The sequence below is a fragment of the Danaus plexippus genome, assembly GCF_018135715.1.
Source record: "Danaus plexippus chromosome 3 unlocalized genomic scaffold, MEX_DaPlex mxdp_25, whole genome shotgun sequence".
Lineage (NCBI taxonomy): Eukaryota > Metazoa > Arthropoda > Insecta > Lepidoptera > Nymphalidae > Danaus > Danaus plexippus.
Window position 1 is genome coordinate 1,917,467 of NW_026869844.1, and position 22,670 is coordinate 1,940,136.

The window sequence follows — 22,670 nt, forward strand, 5'->3', positions numbered from 1 at the left end:
TTCTATTTAAAGATATTGGAAACTAATTAAAATTATGCGAAAAATAAGCTCGTAGTACAGTAACGAAGTTTATTTTACTGTATTACGAGGCAGGAGTAAAATTTAATTTTACTCAGATTTTATTGTGACTGATTTTAAATACAATTGAGTGTTGAATCTCACCACGTAAAGATGGTCGATTACTGATGAAAAGCGTATTCATGGATATTGATTTGAATTTAGTTTTTATAACGGTTAGCCAGCACATACATTGTAGCAATTACACATATTTTGTAAAGTAAGAATTTTCAAGAACATTAGTTAAACATTTAAAATCCTACGTATCGTCGATTTTTTGCTAAACTATTAGTAGAGTGGAAAAACCGACTTCGCAATCTACAATAAGTATGGAACTAATGGGCACCACAAGGAAGCAAGGAGCGGTAATTTGAGTTGTAGAAGAAGTAATTTAGTTTTTAAAGAAAGGTCATTTCTCAAACATCATGGAGGATGAAGGGTGTGATGCAGAGATTTTGCTCACTTTACTAACATCCGTTGCACAATAAAAGATTAGAGTCTATTGTAGGACCAAGTTTTATAGCTGTGATTATTTAAAAATAACCATAATTGCCACGCTTCTATTTACCTTTCTTGTTTTAAAATTAATCAAATATTGAGAAAAAAAAGACGTCAAATTTATCAAATTTTATACACGAACTCTCACTCGTTTCGCTAAAGCATCTGTTTCAGCGAAGGAGCTACAGACTTTAAACAGAAGGTTGAAATTTCAAAGTTTTTATTTTTGTTTTTATAAGAAGGAAAACATAGCAAGAAACAAGATAAAAGACGGTTTTACCAGGAAACGCGAACTTACGTTACTACGTTACGCGAACGACGAACGAACAGCGAACGCGAGGAAATAGGTGAACACCCAAAATGTTGAATAATACATGCACATTAATTTTGCTTAAGCAATATAACAAAGAACTTTTTTAGATTTATGATTACAATTTTCAGACTTCATACAAATATGAGTTATTTAAAAATAAAAATGTATTCTGTAACTTATCATTTGATCAAACACTCAAATTATTAAATATGTCATAGTTGAATAAACGTGAAACACTGCATATCATGTTTTCATACGTTCCGCTCTTTGATAATATACTGTATAACCACGATTTGCACTGGAAACGTATTATTACAAATGCAAACAAAAATGATACATGGAACTGAGAGCAAAGTGGATGCATAGTTTTAGAGTTATTTATTTTCGTCAAATAAACTTTTACACGATAAAAATAATAACAATCAAAAGAATATTATTATTTGTATTTTGATATTTGTTAGGTTAGGTTAGGTTAGGTTATTTTCTTGTTTTATTTGTATAAATAAATTGAAAAATCTACATTTTATGATTACACATTTAAAAAAAGTAAAAAACTTTTACATAGATAATTTTTTTGTTGATCAAAGCTTTATATATATATATATATATATGTCGGAGTAGTAAGCACTTGTCGTTTTTTTGAAAGAGTGACGTCATCATAACTGACGACACCAAAGACTTTATTCTTGACTGTCATCAGGCTCTGAGGTTTTTAAAGTAACCCCATAGACGGTTTGACGAATCCCTTACTTCGAAAATGTCCGTACCCTGAAACGGCTTGAGCGAGACTATCTCTTATCTGTACTTTCGCCTCTATTTATACCAACCTTATTGTAACTACACTTGCACAGGTGGCTACGTAGGTGGTTATGTGGGTGACACCTGATAATTTCAACTACCCTCAATTATTTGTTATTCAAATAATACGAATTGCTCCGATATATATATTATCATCTTGATCTAGTGAAGTTTAACATTAAGATTAAATAAAAAAACTGAAGGTTAGGATTTATAATTTTAAAAACTTTAAAAATGATAGCTTGACAAAAGAAAAGCTGCTGGACACTGAACATTTCTTATTCTTGTTATCGTCATCTGTCGTTGTAGCTGCAGGCAATGCGACATTGTAAACTTTCCTTGAAAAACTAGACGAAATCTTCTATAGTTTTAAATACGACACTATTTAGAATATATATAAAAATATTCTCTACGCTTTGTCTCTACTTCAATGAAGGCTTTTACGTCCTTTAGTATTATCTATATAGCCATTGAGATAAAATACATGTATGTATGACAAACCATAAAGCAATATTTTACTTTTGTACCCTGAGAATTCTGAAAACAAATCGAAAATGGATTTTTAACGAGTAACAGCTTAAACGCAAGTTGTCACCTTTTAACGTCGATAAAAAGTCAAAATTTTTATTATACTTTGTTATTAATAGAAATCTTTATTCCTCATGGGAACAACAGCGGGTGGTAGCGAAATTTTTATAGTTTTTTTTTGGTAACATGTATAAATTTACAATGTCTTCTTCTGTCACTAAAACGAAAATAAATAAATTAATAAGGGAAATAAAGTCACCTACATTAATATTAACGATCTTCAGTCGTGAGACCTTGATGTCCTGAGCCTTGCCTAATCGATGCGACTTTAGATCGATCGCCAAACGTCAGGGCGATGACTGCTTTTTATGTAGGTTATTTCAAGTCTAGATAAGTGAAAATGAAAGTTATGTTCATGTGACTGAGTTTCTTTACATTTATGATCAGCACACAACGATCCGGTAGATACAAAAAGCAAAATAAATTCTCTTTTATAACAATATATTCATTTTTATGTTTTATAATAATTAAAAAATATAATAAGCTAAAACCGAACAGTAAAAACAATTTTATTATTTTTATAAAAGCTGCAATGCATAGAATACTGTGATGTATCTATCATCGTTGCTACACTTGTGTTTCTTTGACAGGTTGCTGGTTCCAATGCTGTTAAAACTTATAAATTTTTATCCTTTTTCCATTTTTTTCGTTGTATTCAAACAGTCTGCCCTCATTCAAATATTTGATTGTACTTTACTTTCGGTTTGTTTTAAAAGCAAATCTTAAAAAATATATTAAAAAAATTAAGTCCTGTTTGGCTTTAGTTTTTAAATTTCAGAAACAAGATTGATGTAGTGCTTACTTTAAAACTATTAATGTATTTACGCAGTCCTGTTAAAACCACATTAAATAAGTGAGATTTATTGAACAATAGAAACAACCAAAAAATATGTCTTAATTATGTTATATAAATGAGACGAAACCTCATCTAAGGCGCATAAAAGGTTAACCTCCACCGTCCAAGCTCCTATTTCTACCTAACCAAATTTGAAAAGAACCTACTAGAGCTGCCTTCGTAGTACGTTCCAAAAAAGAGTTGATATCGGATCTGGACAGGCCCAAGTCTTTTAGTAGGTTGTAGAAAGATTTTGCCGTTAGAGCTCTCACTCCCACTTCTACCACTGACAAATCCACGACGAACGAATTTCGAGTGAGCTCGTAATATTTATTGACCTTGATCCCACCAGCAAATGCTTAGCAGTTCCAACTGGCTTCCTAGAGATAAAGCAAGTTTTTTCGGTACCTTTACTTCATCCTACTTAATTATTCTAATCTGGTAGAGTCATTTGGAACGCATTGAGATAAAATTTTAGCAATGCTGGCGACCAATAGTGAATTAAGGTGCGCGATTTAAGTGCTAATGGGATGCAATAATCTTCTATATCTAATCACTCGTTCTGCATCTCTAAATTCATTGCATGGATCTTGTATTTATCATTCTCCTCTTGCCGAATAAGACTTCAATATATCTTATCTTGAGCCTTCTTACTTGATCCTAACCGTACTCTGTTACTTTGTGCTCCTATCATAAACTGCTTATGGAATTGAAGTTAGTTTTGTAAAATATCTTGTAAATCTTAGATTACTATTTTAAAGGATAAATTTGTTAAAAATACTAAGCAGACCAATGCCATGATTTCCACTTAAATTGTTCAAAATCCTGTTCAGTTCCTCTCTGAAGCTTCATAATGGAACTGTAGTGAATTGAAAGATAATGAGATCTAAGACTTTCGCGAGCTTTCATTTAAATAAAACTAATATTTTTGGATTTACTACACGGTTTTCATTATTTAAAACGAGATACTTCCATAAAACGTGTTCATCAATTCTTCATTTTCATCTCGTCTGCCAATAATCACGGTAGCTGTAAGTAACCAAAACATCGGGAGTATGTAGTTTAAAATTTAAAAAAAACGCGGAGTTAATCAGGAGATATTAGTTTAATTTAAATTAATTAGAAGATATTAAGACATATGTATCTCAGTAACATGATCGTATATTTTTTATACACTAACAATGCATATTTGCCTTTTTTCACCTTTAGATTTACAGAGTTGGCTTAGACAAATTTGAATTAAAATATGCCATATTTCTCATGTGCGATATTGTAATATTATGATTCTGGTAAATATATAGTATATTTTTTTTAATTCATGGGATATTTTTCTTTTGCACCACAACGTTAATTTTATCACTAAAAAAGACTCGTATCTTTGAAATCAAATAGTAATTTATAAACACGGTTATTGTAATGTTAATTAATTTTTTTGTTTATAGATGGTTTTTATACTCATATAGAAAACGAATAACGAAGTAAAAAAAATATATAAAATCAATTCTAATCTTAACATTCTTATTTATGAATTTAAAACAATACCGCTACTATATGGCCTATCATAGAGTGCAACTTGTAATTACGGTCCAGACTTGATTCAAAAGCTTAGTTGCACTTTGGAGCACATTCTGTGAGAACTTATCTTTAAAGCCATCGTTTTAAAGTTTAATGGACTATTTTAACTGTTCCGAGACAATAGCTTGAGTCATTGCAACAACAATTTTTGAAGTATTCATTTTCAAGCTCTTAGTAAAACTAAAAGAACATTTTATGTTTTCTTATAATTATTCATTTAAAAATAGTAATACATAGTTTATATTATAAGGTATTTGTATCACATTAGCCGATATTTGTACAAATATATTTATTTTATAAAATTTAGGCTTTCAAAAATTATAAGTTCCCACTTGTACAGCCCAATTGACTTGGCCATATCTGTAAGCATTTTCACACGTAGAACCTAACGCAATTCATTCCACATATAGGTGTGGTAATGGAGCATTCGAGGCTCGTAATGGTCTAAAGGTCGACATGATGGAGTAATGTTCCTAGATTTATGTCTACGATGTAAGAAAATGTGATGAAATATTTTACCTTTGTTTTTATTGGTCATTTTTGATAAACGCTTGAACGAAAAGAAATTAAAAAGAACGACGTATTTTAAAGAATATCAATATTTATCTCATGAACATATATAACCAAAATGACGGAAACTTTTTGATTGATTGAATCGGTTAAAAAAATATTTGCATAAATATTTTCATTTTAATAAAAGATAAAGATATTATTCTTCGAGGTTTTTTAGAAAGAACGCTTATAAACTCAGATAAATTACAGTAATTTCTAAAGAAAATTAATCTTGGGTAAAATAAACGTCCAATTTTTAAAAAAGAACGTCATAATTACAGAACCTTAATATTAAAAGGCACCCAACAGTCAGCTTTTCACGACATTCACCAAAGTAGGTTTCAAAGACAAATAATTAGGCATTCATCAGACATAATGAGACCAGCTTTGGGCATTTGTTTCTCTTTGTCTCGACAGATACTTGGATACCAAATACCAAATAATGTCAAAAACTGCACCTAAACATTGAATAAACAAAACTATTTTCGGTGTTGAAAATTGTGTACATTTTAATTTAATGAAATGCAGATACTATGAAAACATAGAACAAATGTGTTTATTAGTACCTTTAATCTTATTTAAGTAAATTCTTTGATTTATTGTTCTAAGACTCTCTATCACTTTATCTATCGCCTTATTACTTGTCTCACCCTTTATTGAGACTTTAAGGGGCGTGCAAATAAAGCGGACATGGCTAATTAAGTCGTAGGTATATACCTATTGTTAAGATAAAAGGAAATTGTTAAGATAAAAGAATCTAGTTACAATCGCATTTAAGTTCGTTTTATATTTGATATGTTTATAAGAAATTTTTATAAAAATATTATGTATGAGAAAAAGTACTAACTTTTTTACCACAATAATTGCTACTGCCAAAAAAGTGATTTACATTAATAATTTCAGAGTCCTCAATTCCTTTTAAATTGTAATAAGTATTTTATTACCATTTTTACTGACGGAGCCTTAAAATATTCCGTAAATTATTATTTGAACTCAAATTTCATTGTAAGTAATCCATTTCACTGTGGGCGAGAAAATATTTATCAAACTTAAATAAAAGATGGAAAATGAAAGTGCAAAAGAAAGAAAACTTCAATGTTTTCTCAATTCAACAGTGCTTTTCTGTCTACGGTGGAATATTTTTTTAAAGTATTCAATTGCAATACTTGTAATACTATCCTTTTCTGTAGTTACTTTTAATGTTTAGTAATGAATGAAATACTTTTCTTCACTTCAGAAGCAACAGTAACCATTTTGTCTTTTATATTATTTAAATGAAAATAATGGCAAAATTTACAGAGACTATAAAATTTTGCATACACAGTCATATCTTGTACAAAGAACTATTGTTATAAAAGCAAGGTACATGGAGAAAGTATTCAGTATAAAACGATATGGATTTTATAAAAAGTTCCACTAGTTTTCAAATGAAAACTCACTTTAAATTTAACAATGTCAATCTAGATCCAATAATATCAATCGATCTTTAACTATAAAATATAGAGAAGACTGAGAGAACTTTGTGTGGACTCCTTTGATTAAGAACCAAAAAACTATAGCAAACAAATTGAAGGTTCCGCGTTCGCACAGTCTATAGATCTACTACAACCAAGAACAAGACGAAGACAAAATTGACATCCCATACTTATCTTTTGATTTGCAGAGCCACATTCATTTCACATGGGGGTGGATATAAATTTTGAGTTGTCAAAGATCTACAATAGACTAGGCTGCAGACCTTTGATAAGGTGAATTTGAAGGTAAATTGATAGAGATTAAATTTGCTTTAAATTAATGTTGTGTAAAATATAATATAACACAACCACAATTGTCATGTCAGATCGCCTTGATCTGGATTTCGCAAACGACTAGACCTACCTAGAGATCATCATCCAGTCATATCACCCGACTAAAAACCAGCACAACGGGGCAACCCTGACATTATAAGCGCTCAGATGGACAACTTTTTGTGGGATGGTAGCCCATTAAATGGACCTTATACAGATCGCAGCGAACAACTCATCTCCAAATACCTCTATTCTTTATGACTAGTACTCTACATAACGAAAATGCTGGTGAATTATATTCGGTTAAGCTGTTCTGTCCAATACTCATTATGGTATCTTCGACCATAATGCAAGTACTTGTCAGCTAATGTTGTGGGTTCATAACAAAAGTGTTATCTTGTGTCTTATACGTATATTTAGTTTACCTTCTACAGGTCTCCAGTAGATCAAAGGAAGAACTATTTTTGGAAAAAAAAAATATTCTAAAATTTAAAGGATTAGAAGGATAAAAGGATTACTCAGGACGCAATAGGATAATGTACATTGTTCAGCACGTTCAGCATAATACCAATATGTTATATGCTCAAGTTTTTTTTTTTTAATAGGACATTGATGCAATGTGACGACCTATCGTAGAATTCGTTGTAATAGGTTTTTTTTCCTTCACTTTTTAAACATATTGTTATTTCTTGTAGTAAAATATTTGAAAGTGTTCTAATTTTAATTAAATATAGCTTACCTTAGTATTTGATATTAGATACTACTACTTGTATATGATAAACATTGCATATTTAAGAAATATTTTGCGTTAACAACTAAATAAATATTATGAATATGAAGGAAAATGTTTATGTTGAAGTCTTTAAAAAGCATTTAGAGACCATTTTATTGGGTTCTTTTCGAATGCAAAGAAATAATCACTAACAATAAGTACTCTTCAGTATTTGAAACATAATTATTTTAAAACGATTTTATTTGTGCATATTTTCTAAATACCGTTGTGGCTATTGTAATAAATGTATTGTAAATAGCATATTGTAAATGTATATTAAACAATGCATTGTAAGGAATATGTATTGCATATTCCATATATGTATTGTAAAGAACATGTCCTACTGACGTCAAGAATTTCGAGAACTTTATTAAATTTAACTTCAGGAAACGTCTCTGATATAAACAGTTTCTAAAACGCTGTTGTAAAATGCTTCAAGGCATTTAATCAGAGCTTGATTGCACAAAGATGCAGCAAAAATAGGACTTAAATTTTAGCCTTAAGAAACAATGAGGCATAAAAGCGCTGAGATGAGGATTACAATAAGCTTTTCACTTGGAATCATTTTGTTAGATAGTTTAACCTGTGAATATAAACTTAATCTTGAATAAATTTTTCAATTATTCATTGAAAGTAATTTCAAATATAAAGTTTTGTTTTCATTGATTATAAGTTAAATATACTTAAATTTGTGATTATTTCTATTTTATCCAGGAATACTATTGACTATGAGAATAATATTCACGTAAATCGTAAAGCAAATAAAAAAACAATGAAGTGGTTAGACTAAATGCTACAAATATGAATATTAATCAGAAAAACAAAAAGTTTTACAATGTATATATCATTAAAAAATATATATATTTTATAATTATATGTCATCGGTATACCAAAAATATATAATAATATAACCACGACAGCCAACCGGACAGATAAACATGAGTGGAACAATGTTTTTGGTAAAATTATTAATGTATTAGCTATAAAATAAAACTCTGGCCTAAAAATGATTACTTTACTTTAGACTTTTCCATACATATAGTAAAATTCGTATTATTTACTGAAACAACAGATTCGTATATATTTATTTAACCATTTATCTCTCTTTGGCTTTAGTAGGGTGATAAAAAAATAGATGGATTTAAATTTTAATTATCACGTCTTGAAGAGGTATTATTACTACTTTTTTATATTAGGATAAAACAACCATATCTAACGTTGTACTCTTTTTGATAAGAAGATTGATGACAGAACACTACGCTACATGACTTTATTGAATACGTATAAAGCAATTTCAGATTTTAGCGCCTCCTCGAACGATATACGGAATAATTTAATATAAAATGTGAATCCCAGTAAATAAGAAAATTGCTATTTGAGCACATTATATATTTAATTGTGTATTAGAAATAATGGAACCACAATAAAATTTTAAGTAAAACTTTTTACTTCTATCAAGAATGGATTTCTTTCAAAAAATAATATTTAAAAAGTAATTGTGTGGATAAATTAACCTACAGTTCTCTTACAATAAAAATCTCTTGTTCTAGAAACCTCAAATTATCATGATATAGATTCCAATTCATTAGTCTATTAATTGCATTTCTTCCCTTCCATCCCTTCCATTAAATGACAACTTAAAAGCTTTGTTAGGGTTATCGAATATGTTGTCAGTATTAATCTACACTTAGAAAGAGAACAGATGTTTTCTGTCATTATTTATTGCCTTTAGCTTAATATTGTTTACAACTACAAACAGATTTCAGCAATTGTTATCAATGGAAAATATTATTTTAAGGTTTTATTCTCTATTTAAAAATTTTTTCAAAATAGCCTTAAGCATAAAGTAGGAGAATCTTGTTTCTCACGCTCTAAAATACAAAAAAATATATATATCGGTATCATTAATTACAACATTTACTTTTTATATGGTTGTTAATAAATTATACAACAATATACTATTAAGTATTAATGGCTGTGTGTAACTATTGTATATTACTATTTCTTAATTATCAAATTTTAGTTGAACTGAAACTTAGAATTTAGACTTCTCGCTGCCCGAAACTCGCTTTTACTCATGACATCGTCAATGTGCATGACTTCCTTAGCGCTAAGACTTATAAAAATAGCCTCTATTTAGTTTTGGCGTACATGCCAAACCTGTATATCGGTGCCGTTACAGAACTTTGGAGGCTTAAAAATGTATAATAATATAAAAGTTACAACCGCTTCTGCCAAGTTGAATACTTTATTTTCGATTTCAGTATTATTGCATTGATTACCTCAGCTTGATTGTTATTAGAAGTCCAAGTAGCCATAAAACCATTCCTGATCTTTTTCTTGTGTGCTTCATATATCAGGGTATATTTTATTAAAAATTTCTTGGACAAAAGCCAACATAGCTCGACTTTTCTTCTTACTTTCACTACATTACCCATTTCTGATTTGTCTATCTGTATTTGAAAAGTCTGGCAAAAATCTCCCACTAAAAATACAGCCACAAAACCTATTACATTTCCGTTATTCTTAATATGTCACATCAAATAATTTGAAAACGTTACTTCAGTGCCCATGAAGAGTTTTAATAGGAAATTACACTTTCATTTTGCTCTTATATGTCTCAAACTATATTAAATGATCACTTCATCTTTTTCCTCTTCTAATCCAAATGTGTCCTGATAGGGACCCTGATGCACCTGATATATTTATAAACAGTTTACCGAATTATAATACTTAATGTTATGAAACTGCTTTTTATATAACCGGAAAAAACGTCAAATTTTTATTATAATAGATATTTATTATAGATAACAAACATTATAAAATATCTACCCAGGATTGCAAGTGAAAGTAATAAATTGGTCAGAACGACCATAATGATGAACCAATCTATGTCCATAGCGTTTTGTAATTTATCATGCACATACCTTGGCGCTCATATAAAAGATAATGGCAACATAAATATTTGACCTACCTAAGCAGCATCGTTCTGCTACTACTCAACGCTAATGTCTTCCGAAAAACTGTTGCACTTTAGACGCAGTTCTCCTTCGTAATCTGCTACAAAATAAATTTTCGTGGCCTGAGTGTAAAGGAGAAGGTGTCTAATGAAATAATATACGATGCCCTTATAACTGAAACGTGGCCAACAATCAACTAACTACAACCTTTTTAGTCCCGAATGACGTTTTTATTCACTGTTTTGATTTATTTAATGTAATTATATATAATAATGATTCATAATCAAATTATAAATGAGTTCTGGTAGTGTTTGAAATTGTGGTAACAGGAATTTTTTTAGCTTTGCAGCACAAGTCTGGACTTTCTTCTGACACTTAACAACAATCCACAAAATCATGTTTTTTGCTTCTTCATTCTGTCAATTTTGAAAGTATTTTTGTATCGTACATAAGGCCAGAGAGATCATTTATTCATCTATAGCGAAAATCGTCATTTCTTCTGAATTTCAAGATTTCTACTATTCTAGCCTGCCACATCAAATCCGTTAACTTCAAAAAAATTTCGACACTTGGTTACAGCGACAGTATGGGTTTCGGAATTTGTTTTCTAATATATTACTATAACGGCTTTTTTGTGTATTACAATGTTTAATTGAATATTTTTACAGCACTTTGATGCTGTTTCTTGTTGGTAGTCTCAGAACACCTTGGACGGTGTATCTTCAGTTACTTGACCGGATGGCGCACATAGTAACCTGAGAATAAATGAATAGTAAAAAGTAAATTTAAAGTTAGATTACCATCATTTTCAAACATAGCTTAGAATTCACGATTTCTGTAAACTTCAAATTTAAAAGGATTCATCGGACCTGTAGGTATAACTTCGCTCAAACTGCCGTATACAACTTATGTATAATAAATAATAGAGACATATTAGAGATAAATTTTTGCGGCACTTTGGTATTTATTCACAAATTTATTGGTAGACGAGACATCACTTTTTTACTGTAACTAACGACATCTTGAATATGATTCTGAACATTTCGTGCTGAAAGTAGATCTCCATAATAGTACTAGTTCTACAAAACCATTCCAACAACACACGATGGGTTCGATATTTATTGTGGTTCTATCCAAAGATTGCATTTTAAATGAATACATGAATTAATAAATTATATATATATTATTTCATTCAAAATATTTTGTCCAGCCCAAAATAAACAGTCAAAAATATTTTATATATAAAAAACCTATTCAAAAGACAAGCTTTTAGTGGAATATGTTAAAACGAAAACATTGATTTTTAGCCTGAAACTTATATCTCAACATATAAATAATTAATTTATATTACAACAAACTTTTTGCAAAATTTACACGTAAAGAAAAACAAGTTCAGTAAATAACATTATGTGACTCATTTTAACTATTAAAATTTCGGACTACCCAATTAGGCGTCCTTATATCTCGGTATAGTGAAAAATTTTTTGTTTATTATTTTTTTTTTACTTTAAATATTTTTGTATAATCTTCAAATAACTTATGTAAACGACCTTTCTAAACTTGCTTTACAATGACTAGATTAAAATCGAGCGGAAGTCGGTTTATGAAGTTACGGAACAATGTTGGTTTGTTTCATTTGAAGTTTTTCTTTTGTTTTCATAACTCGGCGATCCTAAGATTTAAAATACTTATTCCAAGATTGACTTGTAAGTTCAACACTGAAATGAGATAAAAATTCTATAATATATTTGTACATAAAATTAAATATAAAATATTTTCAATCACCATCACGAATGAATAATCAGATTAATTACTCGAATGGTTATGATTTATTTATTAACGAGTATAACTGTGTAGAAGTATTAGGCATTAAGTATTGTTATTGCTATTATAAGTCCCTTATTAGAGAGTATAAGTTTACGACTTTTTAATATCCATGAGAAATACTAATTGAAAAATCTTTTTAAAAAAACAAGGGATTTATAGAGAATAATATATATATGTGTGTGTGCGCGTGTCACTTGGGTGTGTCGCCATGTTGGATTAAGAGTGACGTCACTTAGTTAACGATGCATTACCATCAAAATTTAAGTTGTATACAACTCAATTAGCTGGAGGTATATTTTCCAAAATTGAGTTGCAATAGTTTACTCAAGCAAACATAAGTTGCATGTGAAATAAAAGCTCATAAAAAACTTTCCCGGTCCAAGTAAAGATAAGTTTTCTATTTAATGATATTCATTTCATATTTTATTATGAGATATCTTTATTCGAGAAAATCGAGGATCGCCAAACTTTTTAAAATATATTTGATTTTTGATTACTATAAAATTGTTTTTCTTCTGTGGGCGGATGAGCACTTGGATACAATAACTATAATACCAATTTTTACCACAAAATAAAAAAAATATAAAAAGCATTAATCATAATGAATTTCATAAATAATAATGATTTCCCACTTTCAGAAGGTTTTGCTTTTCATTTTGCTTTGGTTTGGAAAAGCGGATATCAATTTGGATTGTGTGTAGGTAGAAAAAATTTCTCATTGTTCGATTGCTTTAATTAACCGAGTGATGACTATAATTGTTTAAAAGATTCTATTTTCATCTGTTTCTATTGTATTTTTATTTATAACTATTTAGTTTTAACATATATTTATTTTAAGAATTTGAATATATTCAAGTAAACTTCAGCCATTCATTAGTTTGTGAATTTGCCTCGAGCCTTACGAGAGTTGGGCCAAAATATGTCATCAATAATTTATACTATTTAGTAAAATGGGTCACGAACCATGAGCCGAAGTAAACTTCAGAAGGGTCCGCATGCTACAACTTCTACTAAAATTGTTACCCTTAAGTTTAGAGTTGAAGACATACTCGGAACATTTAAAAGTAATTATAAAAATACATCGGTATCAAAGCTTATTTTAATCTAGAAATTGATGAACCTACAACACAAAATATTTGTTGTTACGCTACAAAATATGTATATTTATCGAGATTTAAAATACAAACAGATGCTTAAATTTTAAAGGTTTGATTGAGATATGATAATCATTGGAAACCTTTCTGACCTACAGAGATGTCCATGATATTATTCAAATGCACTGTCATGGATGTTGATAAAAATTATGACATCGCGTGATTGTCACGTCAAATGAATTGCGTGCTTGAAAATCCTTCTAATAGATTAGGTTCAAAAAAGAAACACTAAAATAGAGCTTAAAAATATAGTAAAACGGTTGTTAAATTTATAAAAGCCTTTTCTAAGAGTCTACCTACTTCCTGGTAATGGTTATATTGGTACCAAGTGTACTCCGCCTTAATAATAGGCTACACGCCTGCTAAATTAAACACCAATTTCGAAGCAATTTTTTTATACGTTAGTCGGTAATGATACAGATTTTTTTTATATTACGTCCTTTGAAATCGAACTCAAATAGGAACGAAATTGAAAATTCAAGTGTCATGACTACTAACAATTTGCTGTAAATGCTCAAAAAATAAAATCAATATTACCAAACTGATATCGTATATAAAATGAAAAAAATCGTGGCAATAAGCAAAAATGCTTTTTTTTTATTTTACGACTAACCTGTATTTAATATTAAATACACTTAATATAATAGAAAGCAATCCGATACTAAAATAGATATGTTAATCAATGTACAATATATATATGACAAAATATATTTTTCCTTATAATATTCGTTTCGTAATCTGAGCACGAATTAGGTATCAGGGACCGTCGTCAAAACACGATTGGCTAATTCCCAAACGACTCAGGATTTGAATAAGGTTGTTCCTAATTAACTCGTATGAAATTATAATTATTTTCTTTACGAGTTCTTTCGTATGAAAAATATGAGTTAACAATTTATTATGCCTTACTTAGGTGCACGGAAGGCAAAAAATATTCTACAGGCATGCCATATTTAGAAGGACTATTTTAACCCATTTACTGACACCCAACTCTGCTTAAGATAACTTTGAAAGTGAATTTAGCTGCAAACTCACCTAGAAACGTGATATTAGTACGGGGTCCTGGATTACAATATTGAAGCTCATATATATTGCGTAAGCGTCTTTTTGTCAGGTTTTAATTTTAGGTTTATAGAGTGGTGATATTTAGTTGGTTGTTGTCGGTTCTACAGCTACATTGCTACATTGCTACATTGAGAACAATATTTTAACTTAATTATATTGTGCATGTCACAAATCTAAATTTAAAAAAGATTCAAATAGAAAGCCTGTTAGAGTATGTTTGTAAATCAATGACGTAAAACCTACCAAACAAATGTGTATGAAATTTTGTTGAACTGTATGTAACTGTAATTTAATAAAATTTCGGCTTTTTATATTCCATGAATCCCCTGGGACCCTTAGTAAAGTGACGGGTACATGTGATTTTAACTAAAACGGCAAACTTAAAGGCCAACACTCTTTTTAAGCCAGGGGTTGTTCAAAAGGTTCTTTTATCTTTACAATATAAAGTACAAAAATAGACACACATTACAGAGATATTTTTTATCTCAATGTTATTTCTTTTGTAATCATGGAAATAAACTTACCTAAGGCGTTTATTTTTAATGTAGTATCCAAAAAGGTCATTATTATAAGAATTGGGTTAATTCAAATAACAAATCAATCAAATTGTCAGGACAGGTTTAGTTTCATTCTTATTAGGGCTCTTTGTTAAAGACGATATATATTTATAAAAACTTTATTCAGTTGTTAACTTACTCCGTTATTTGAAGGTTTCTGATGTCAAAGTTGTTAATTTTACACTGCAAATTGTATAATTCTATTCATATTTTATACAATTGATGTCATAAATGTGCAACATTAAACCTGAAAACTAATTGGTTTGATAAGACTCCTCAAACTCAAAAAGACAGACTTCATGGAAATTCTAACTTTATAAGTCATTCCTGATGAAGCAAAACCATTAATATCTAGAGTATATGGCAATAGTTTCATTAGAGTGACAGTTCCTGTTGGCAAGCCGTTTTGATGACCTGACAATCTTTTTATGAGGCTAAATCAAGCTTGGTTTAGCCTTTTTTAAAGTGAAGCAATAGTTGCCCCACCTTTTGTTTTGAATCCGCTATAGCATACACACGATCTAACTCAATTTCTATGTGATGAACATGACGCAGCCACCACAGAAATCACTGTTTAAGCAATTTAGTCATAAAATTTCAACAATTATGGGTCTCCAGCTGGATTCTTACTACACTCCAGCTCTTTAAGTTCATGTTCAAGTATCTCTATTCCTGGTTATCCTATACATGAAAGATACGTACAGCCTACGTGAAGAGCTCGGTCTATTAGTCAACCTATCTTTTGCCACTGATTTGCTCCCTTGTTTGTGATTCTGTTGTTGGTTGTTTCATTAGAGTATCTTTCTTAAATATCTTCCAAGCGTCTATTCAATATCAGAACAGATATCTTTAATTTTGTAGTCTTTTACAGGTATTCACGAAATTCGAGATAATGCTCATTTAAATTGTGACGTACACTACGATGTAGTTCTCACTTATCTCTCAAGTTCATTGATATCTGTCTTTCCGAGAGAAATGAGTTCATGTAATTATGTAAGGCAGTAAGGCATTTGGATTAGGGCAGGGGTTGTAGGTTCTCGATGATTTCTATGAAATAATCCTCATCGTGTGCTTTCTAAAATCCATAAGTATTTTGTACCTACAGTTTCTGAGAAGGTTTTGCAGGCTCCTTCCCACTTGTAATATAGCGACGACTTGGTTCCTCAAGAAAGCTTTGAAGCCTATATCTGTTGAGTTATAACTAGTGATTGCCATTCTCCATATTTGTTTCACTGCTAGCAGTCTACCGTTGTGTCCTATGCACTAGTGTTACACTGTAGTGCCTAAGAATTGAACTGAGGGGATACAGGTTTCTCCATTCATACACTTTACTCTCTGATCCCCCATCTGGATCTACAGGAACTGTGTTTATTATTATTACATATAGAGCCGTTTTGGCCACTGACCAAATGACTTGGATGTCGCTTTCAAAAAATATATATAATATATAAATAGAACAATAAACAAAATCTACTGGCTTTTCTTTCATTGCATTGTATTACGAGAATAAAAACGTCGAATAAAGATAGTAAAAATATATTTTTCTTATATCTGTTATTTTCCTTTAAAAATTTTATAGTTAAGTGTTTACTGCAAGTAGTTATTTCTCCTTTTAATTAAGACATTCGTTTTTAAAGTAAAGATTCTTTTATAATTGATACCGCAGCTCCAGACTCTTTTACTTCCTTTTTTAAATTTGGAACTGCTTTATATTATTACACTTATTTTGTTTATCGTTCCACTTTCTGCTCTATTAAATATTTATCATAGTTTTCAAAAAATAAAATTTTCTCTTTTTTAAATAAATGATATTATTTAAATATTATTTTTCATTAAATAATCAAGCAATATTGAATATTGATTGAACAATAAATTGGTTAACTAACAATAATCAACTTTCCAATCATTAAGAGTCCAAGAGTACTTTGAGAATACTTCATGTATAAATAATTTGTATTGTGTATAAACTTCTTTTCAAATATTAAAGTCCATTTGAATTAAACCTGAAATGTATATTTTATTTTTGCCTTTCCTTAAAATATCTTGATAGTTAATTTATATCAGAAAGATTTATTACAAAGTAGGCGTCTTTAATTGCTTTATCTTATTGCAGATGCTATCTAAAATTGGAATGAAAAAGTAAAGATGAGCAACAAAATGGACCCTCCGAACAAAATTTACCACATTTACGAAATAAGATGAAATGCCAGACGAAAATGAAAACAGAGAGATGCAAAACGACTAACAATGAATGAACAAGAATTACAAGGTTATTTACGTACTGAAATTGCAGATGAAAATAAATGGAACGAAACTTACACCGTTACAGATTTGGTTGAAGTAGTAAATATAACTGACATTGACGAAAATGTTAGAGAGGTGAATAATTGGTGGGGATTAGTGGCTCTGGTGTTGGTCGTATGTACTGCCGCTGGAAATGTGCTGGTGTGTCTTGCGATTTACTTAGAACGGAGACTGCAAAATGTGACGAACTATTTTCTAATGTCGTTGGCAATAACTGATCTGCTAGTTGCCATACTGGTGATGCCTTTGGGAATATTGACGCTTGTAAGAGGTCGGTATCAAAAAGAGATTATTAAAGTCTTTTATCTTGTTTACATGCTCGAAATTTTATACCCACTTTTAGTTTACTATTGGTTGTATAAATTCTGATTTTCTGAAGAAATACAAAAAATATTACCTTAAAAATATCTTTAGAACAAACATTTTTTTAATATTTGTATAAGGAATTCAGAATGCAAATGGATAGAGGTTGTGCATTATTTCATTTTTATAAAAGAACTCTTTGTAAACACCTATTCAGTACCAAACAACAATATACAGGCGACGGTCGAACGAATACAACTCTACTAGTCTACTCTAATGGTCTGAAATAAATAAAATCGAAAATTGCAACGAAAATGCCACTTTTAAAAATTAGAATTCATTTACAATTTTTAATTTATATTTATGTGTTTTGAAGCCTTAATTTAGCTCCAACTGTAACCTTTTTATTTGAATATGTCATAACGCATCTCATACTTTATGTCATAATACTACTGAATAGCTTTTTCAATATATATTTAAATAACATGACGTTTTTAAACCAGCAATCACTGAGGGAGCATTAAGCAGAGTATTTTATTTCTAGTTTAAAAACGTCACCAGAAATAATTTAATATAAATCACGCAATAGCTGCATTTGTGCGGAATAGCGTCACTGATGCAAAGATCATTCATCAAGCTCACTGTAATTGTAAACTTGACATTGAATTTAATTAGACTTCGACTAACTTTACGTAAAAGGAACATTGTTGTATTTAAATATTTTAATATATAAATATCCATGTAAAAATATATAACTAATTCTAAATATAATCGAGTAAATCTTAAATTTCATAATCAAAGTCCTGAAAATTGTAACATATTGAAGTATTTAAAGGTTGCTTTGTAGTGGTTTTTAAGACACGTTGTAAAATTCGAAATGAATAATTTTCATATAATCGATAATATTATAATTCGTCAGGTATCTTGAAGAAAGAGTTGCTTGTTACAATAAAATTTCCTCACCTAATATTATGGCAAATATCCCAAGAATAAATAAACTTATATGAGCATAAAATCACATTTTATTGAAGCTCTTCATTTTCGTCCCCGCAATTCTTTAACATAAATTAAAAAATAGGTTGCTTATTTCAACAGACTGCTAAAACAAAGACAATAAAAATGTTTCATAGAAAATAAAATTTTCGATAACCGTAAATTGTTAAAATACAATAAATATTTCGACAAAACACAGTTGTTTGAACGTGTTTTCAATTTGTCACGAATAACATTTTGGATGTTACAATTCACTGCAACGGTAGTCTGAAATTATGTTACTATGTAATGTGTTTTGTGCCATGTTAATATTTAACGTTTCTGCTGAATAATACTTAAACGAGGATCACAAAATAAAAAAAAACAATTTCACAGAAAAATAAATTTTGCAATACACCACACTTTAATACCACACAATTTTATGTATGCTACACATAAATCATGATTTTTTTTATTTTCTATATGAAGTTTCGAAGAAAAGCAAAAACATAATGCAATTTAATATTTTTTCGACGCAATTAATCGCTGTCGTTTGAGATGACAGATGAACTAACGTCAGTCAAAATTGAAAGTAGCGGACGATCAAAGACAGCAAATTGATATTTTTTATTGATTTTCGTGTTTATAAAAAAAATATGAGAAACATTTAGGCAAGATTTTGAAAAAATTAAGTTGATTATTCATTTAATATATATGTATTTTTTATAAAGTATATCGACTGCATATCGTCGCAGAGAAACACGTGCACAAAATACTAGTCGGTTGGTTCATAAACAACTTGATTCATAGAACCACGTGCACTAATCGCCAGCTTGTGGCTTCATAATAAAAAACGTGTCATCGCTCTTCCCGTTGTGGCAGTGGGGACAGTACGATAAAAGCAAATCAATTCTTCGAGACTCAGCAGCGAACTCTTCGACGTATAGAAAACTTTCGTATATTATTAAAACGATCTGAGTTCTTAAAAATACAACTACTTTATTTTGGACCGGGAGGATGTTCAAAGATACATAAACCCCAGATTACCAATCTTGATAGTAAATAGTGACTCAGTCGTTTAATTAACAAAAGATCTATAAAGCGATGATTAAAGACTTCAAAATACTTCATTGAAATCTTAACAAGTAATCCGAAAAAATATATATTCCCTTTAAATAAATAATCCAAGTCTGTATTTACTTTCAAATTCTATGATTTTTTTGTTGGATGTTGATTTGAAATCTTCGTTAGAAATGCTGTACCAATATGTTTATGCCTAGCACTCCTTAAAAATAACTCAATAATTTAATTATATTTATGCTTTAAAATCAATTCGATCAATTTATTAGTACCAATAAAACCAAACGGATTAAAATCTAACCAGGTCATACTTTATTTTTAATTAACAAATTACTTAACATTGTTTGATATAATTGTTTTATTCAACTTTGGAATTCTAAAGTATCCCAACTAATTAAACAAATAACTTTGCTAATTTCTTATGTAGGTATTTAACTCGGCAGCGTATTAGCTACTTAGTTGCTTACAACAACAGCTGCGTTCTTGAAGCTAAAAGATTGTTATGGATACTATATATGGAACACTTTATTTCAGAATGTATTACCTCTGGCCCACTCACTCAATTCTATAGCCCCATAACAATTAGTATCACTTGCTAATTTACTTGGTAATTTATCACACGACAGTTTCTAGTAAAGGGTAATAAAATAAATAACGGGTAACAGATTCCCAGAAATTGCCGATGGTGTGTTTTAGTAATGGCAAAGTTGATATCTAATACTAATGACCATGGTTTTAGCGTCGCTTTTATAAAATATATTTTTGATGTCAAATAATATTCCGTTACTGTTATTTAATATTTAATATTATGTGATTTTTAAAACACGAAATATATTTTAAAACTATTGAGGCTTCCAAGATTTAATTTTTATTTTACAATATTTTCAAATCCAACTCAGCCGTTATACACAGATATTGCTATTACTTTGTGTACTTAGTCTTGGTCTTGTAATTATATAGCACATATTTTAACTCACATTTCACTTAAAAGCTTTAACAGCTGGCTATAGTCTTCTTTGTCTGACTTGATTTGATGATTGATGTTTTGTAACCCAGAAGTAATGAGGCAAGTTTTAGTTTATCAATGCAGTGGAAAACTAAAGGTTATTTTTGATAAATTAATTATGAATTTTGCTATGAAATACAAAAATATATACAACGTATCAAATATATTAATAGAAAATGTCTTTATGATTCGTTTGTTAAGAGTTCTCGGTCAAGGACGTCTGAGTCCAATAGCAGTTTTTATGGTTCTGTACTTATTAATCTTTGTAGTTTAAGCATATATTTTTTTATTATTTTTAAATTCTTGATGGATATTATCCAATGTCATGAAAATTTTTGATAAGTAGATTAAATTGATTTTGAATTTACTTTCATCTCTTAAATTCACAATCAAATTTAAATTGTTTGAAAAATAATAAGACAAATAAATGGCAAAACTATTAAACAGAATCTTATAAAAACACCGAATTCTCCTTGAGAGTTTTGAATTACCTTTAACACTTAACGTTATTAAAAAAATATCAGCTATAATATTGTTATTGATAAATAGTTTTCTACTGAAAAATTTGACTTCCTTGAGATACTGTTCTTCTTTCAAAAGGATTATATTGATTGCATTTCATAGGTTACTTTCCACTGCCAGCTGTTTACTGCCTAACGTGGATCTGCCTGGACGTGCTCCTTTGCACGGCATCCATCATGCATCTATGCACCATCAGCGTTGATAGGTAAGCTAAATTCTCTGTTTAATTAGTCTCCTTTTCAATATTTCTTAAATAATAATCATCTCCAAGACTTATTTTTTTCTTGGTTACTTCTTATGTAAACGTTAACTGGTATATTGTGTGTTTAGTTTAATACAAAATATTTATACAAATAGAAAAAAAAATATGAATGCAAAAGTATATAAACAGATCAAAAACAGAAGTGATAACAAAAGCAAAGGTCTCGCCTATCCTAAAACAGATTTTGTGATTAAAGATAACGAGTTATAATAAGACTATCATTTTCAGACATTTCTTATCTATACAAGAGATCCATTAATTTGATTAACCCAAAGTGTTATTAAGTGTTTGAATTATTACATTCCTATTGTTATTTAGATATTTTATTATTAAATTTATGTTATTGTATTTAATATGTAAAAATTATTTATACGTATCTATAAATATGGGATCGGTAAAATATATGACTGTGTTATCTGATAAAATCTCGATATTCTTCATTTAACTTTATTATTGAAAATACGTTTTGTTAAAATATAATATGATATCAGACGCTATAAAACAGAAAGCCACTTGTGTTAGTTGTTATGAAAGGAAAAGCTTACATAAATATCGGTACAATTTTAAATAGTCGATAGGTTTCGGCGAACTCGTTCATAAAATTGTTCTGAGCTATCACTGCGCTGTCACTGAAAATATTTTTTTAGAGTTTGTTATCTAATATAGGTTTAAAGAATTTTTCTCTTTATTTTTTCAATATGATTGTAGGTTTATTATGAAAGATTAATGTAAAAAAATAAAAAAATAGGAATTATTATAAGTAGTTTTTAATTTATACAAATAAAATTGCGAGGAACACGAGAACTCTTGAGAACATGGCTTGGTAGTTTTCAGTTTATAAATTATATTTTTTTAAAACACTGCAGTACATTTAAAAGCGAAA

The 22,670-nt window shown here is 29.4% G+C and overlaps 1 protein-coding gene across 3 annotated transcripts in view; it reads left to right on the forward strand.

The window, feature by feature from the left end:
• The window catches only part of LOC116770007 (5-hydroxytryptamine receptor 2C), a 47,381-nt gene that overhangs the window by 12,788 nt on the left and 11,923 nt on the right, over nt 1–22,670 (forward strand). For all 3 annotated transcript variants that reach the window (XM_061526807.1, XM_061526810.1, XM_061526808.1), the window contains exons 2-3: nt 17,452–17,913; nt 21,628–21,730. In XM_061526807.1, the coding sequence (XP_061382791.1) occupies nt 17,586–17,913; nt 21,628–21,730 (431 nt within the window). In that variant the 5' untranslated portion in view covers nt 17,452–17,585. The remainder of the gene's footprint in view (nt 1–17,451; nt 17,914–21,627; nt 21,731–22,670) is intronic.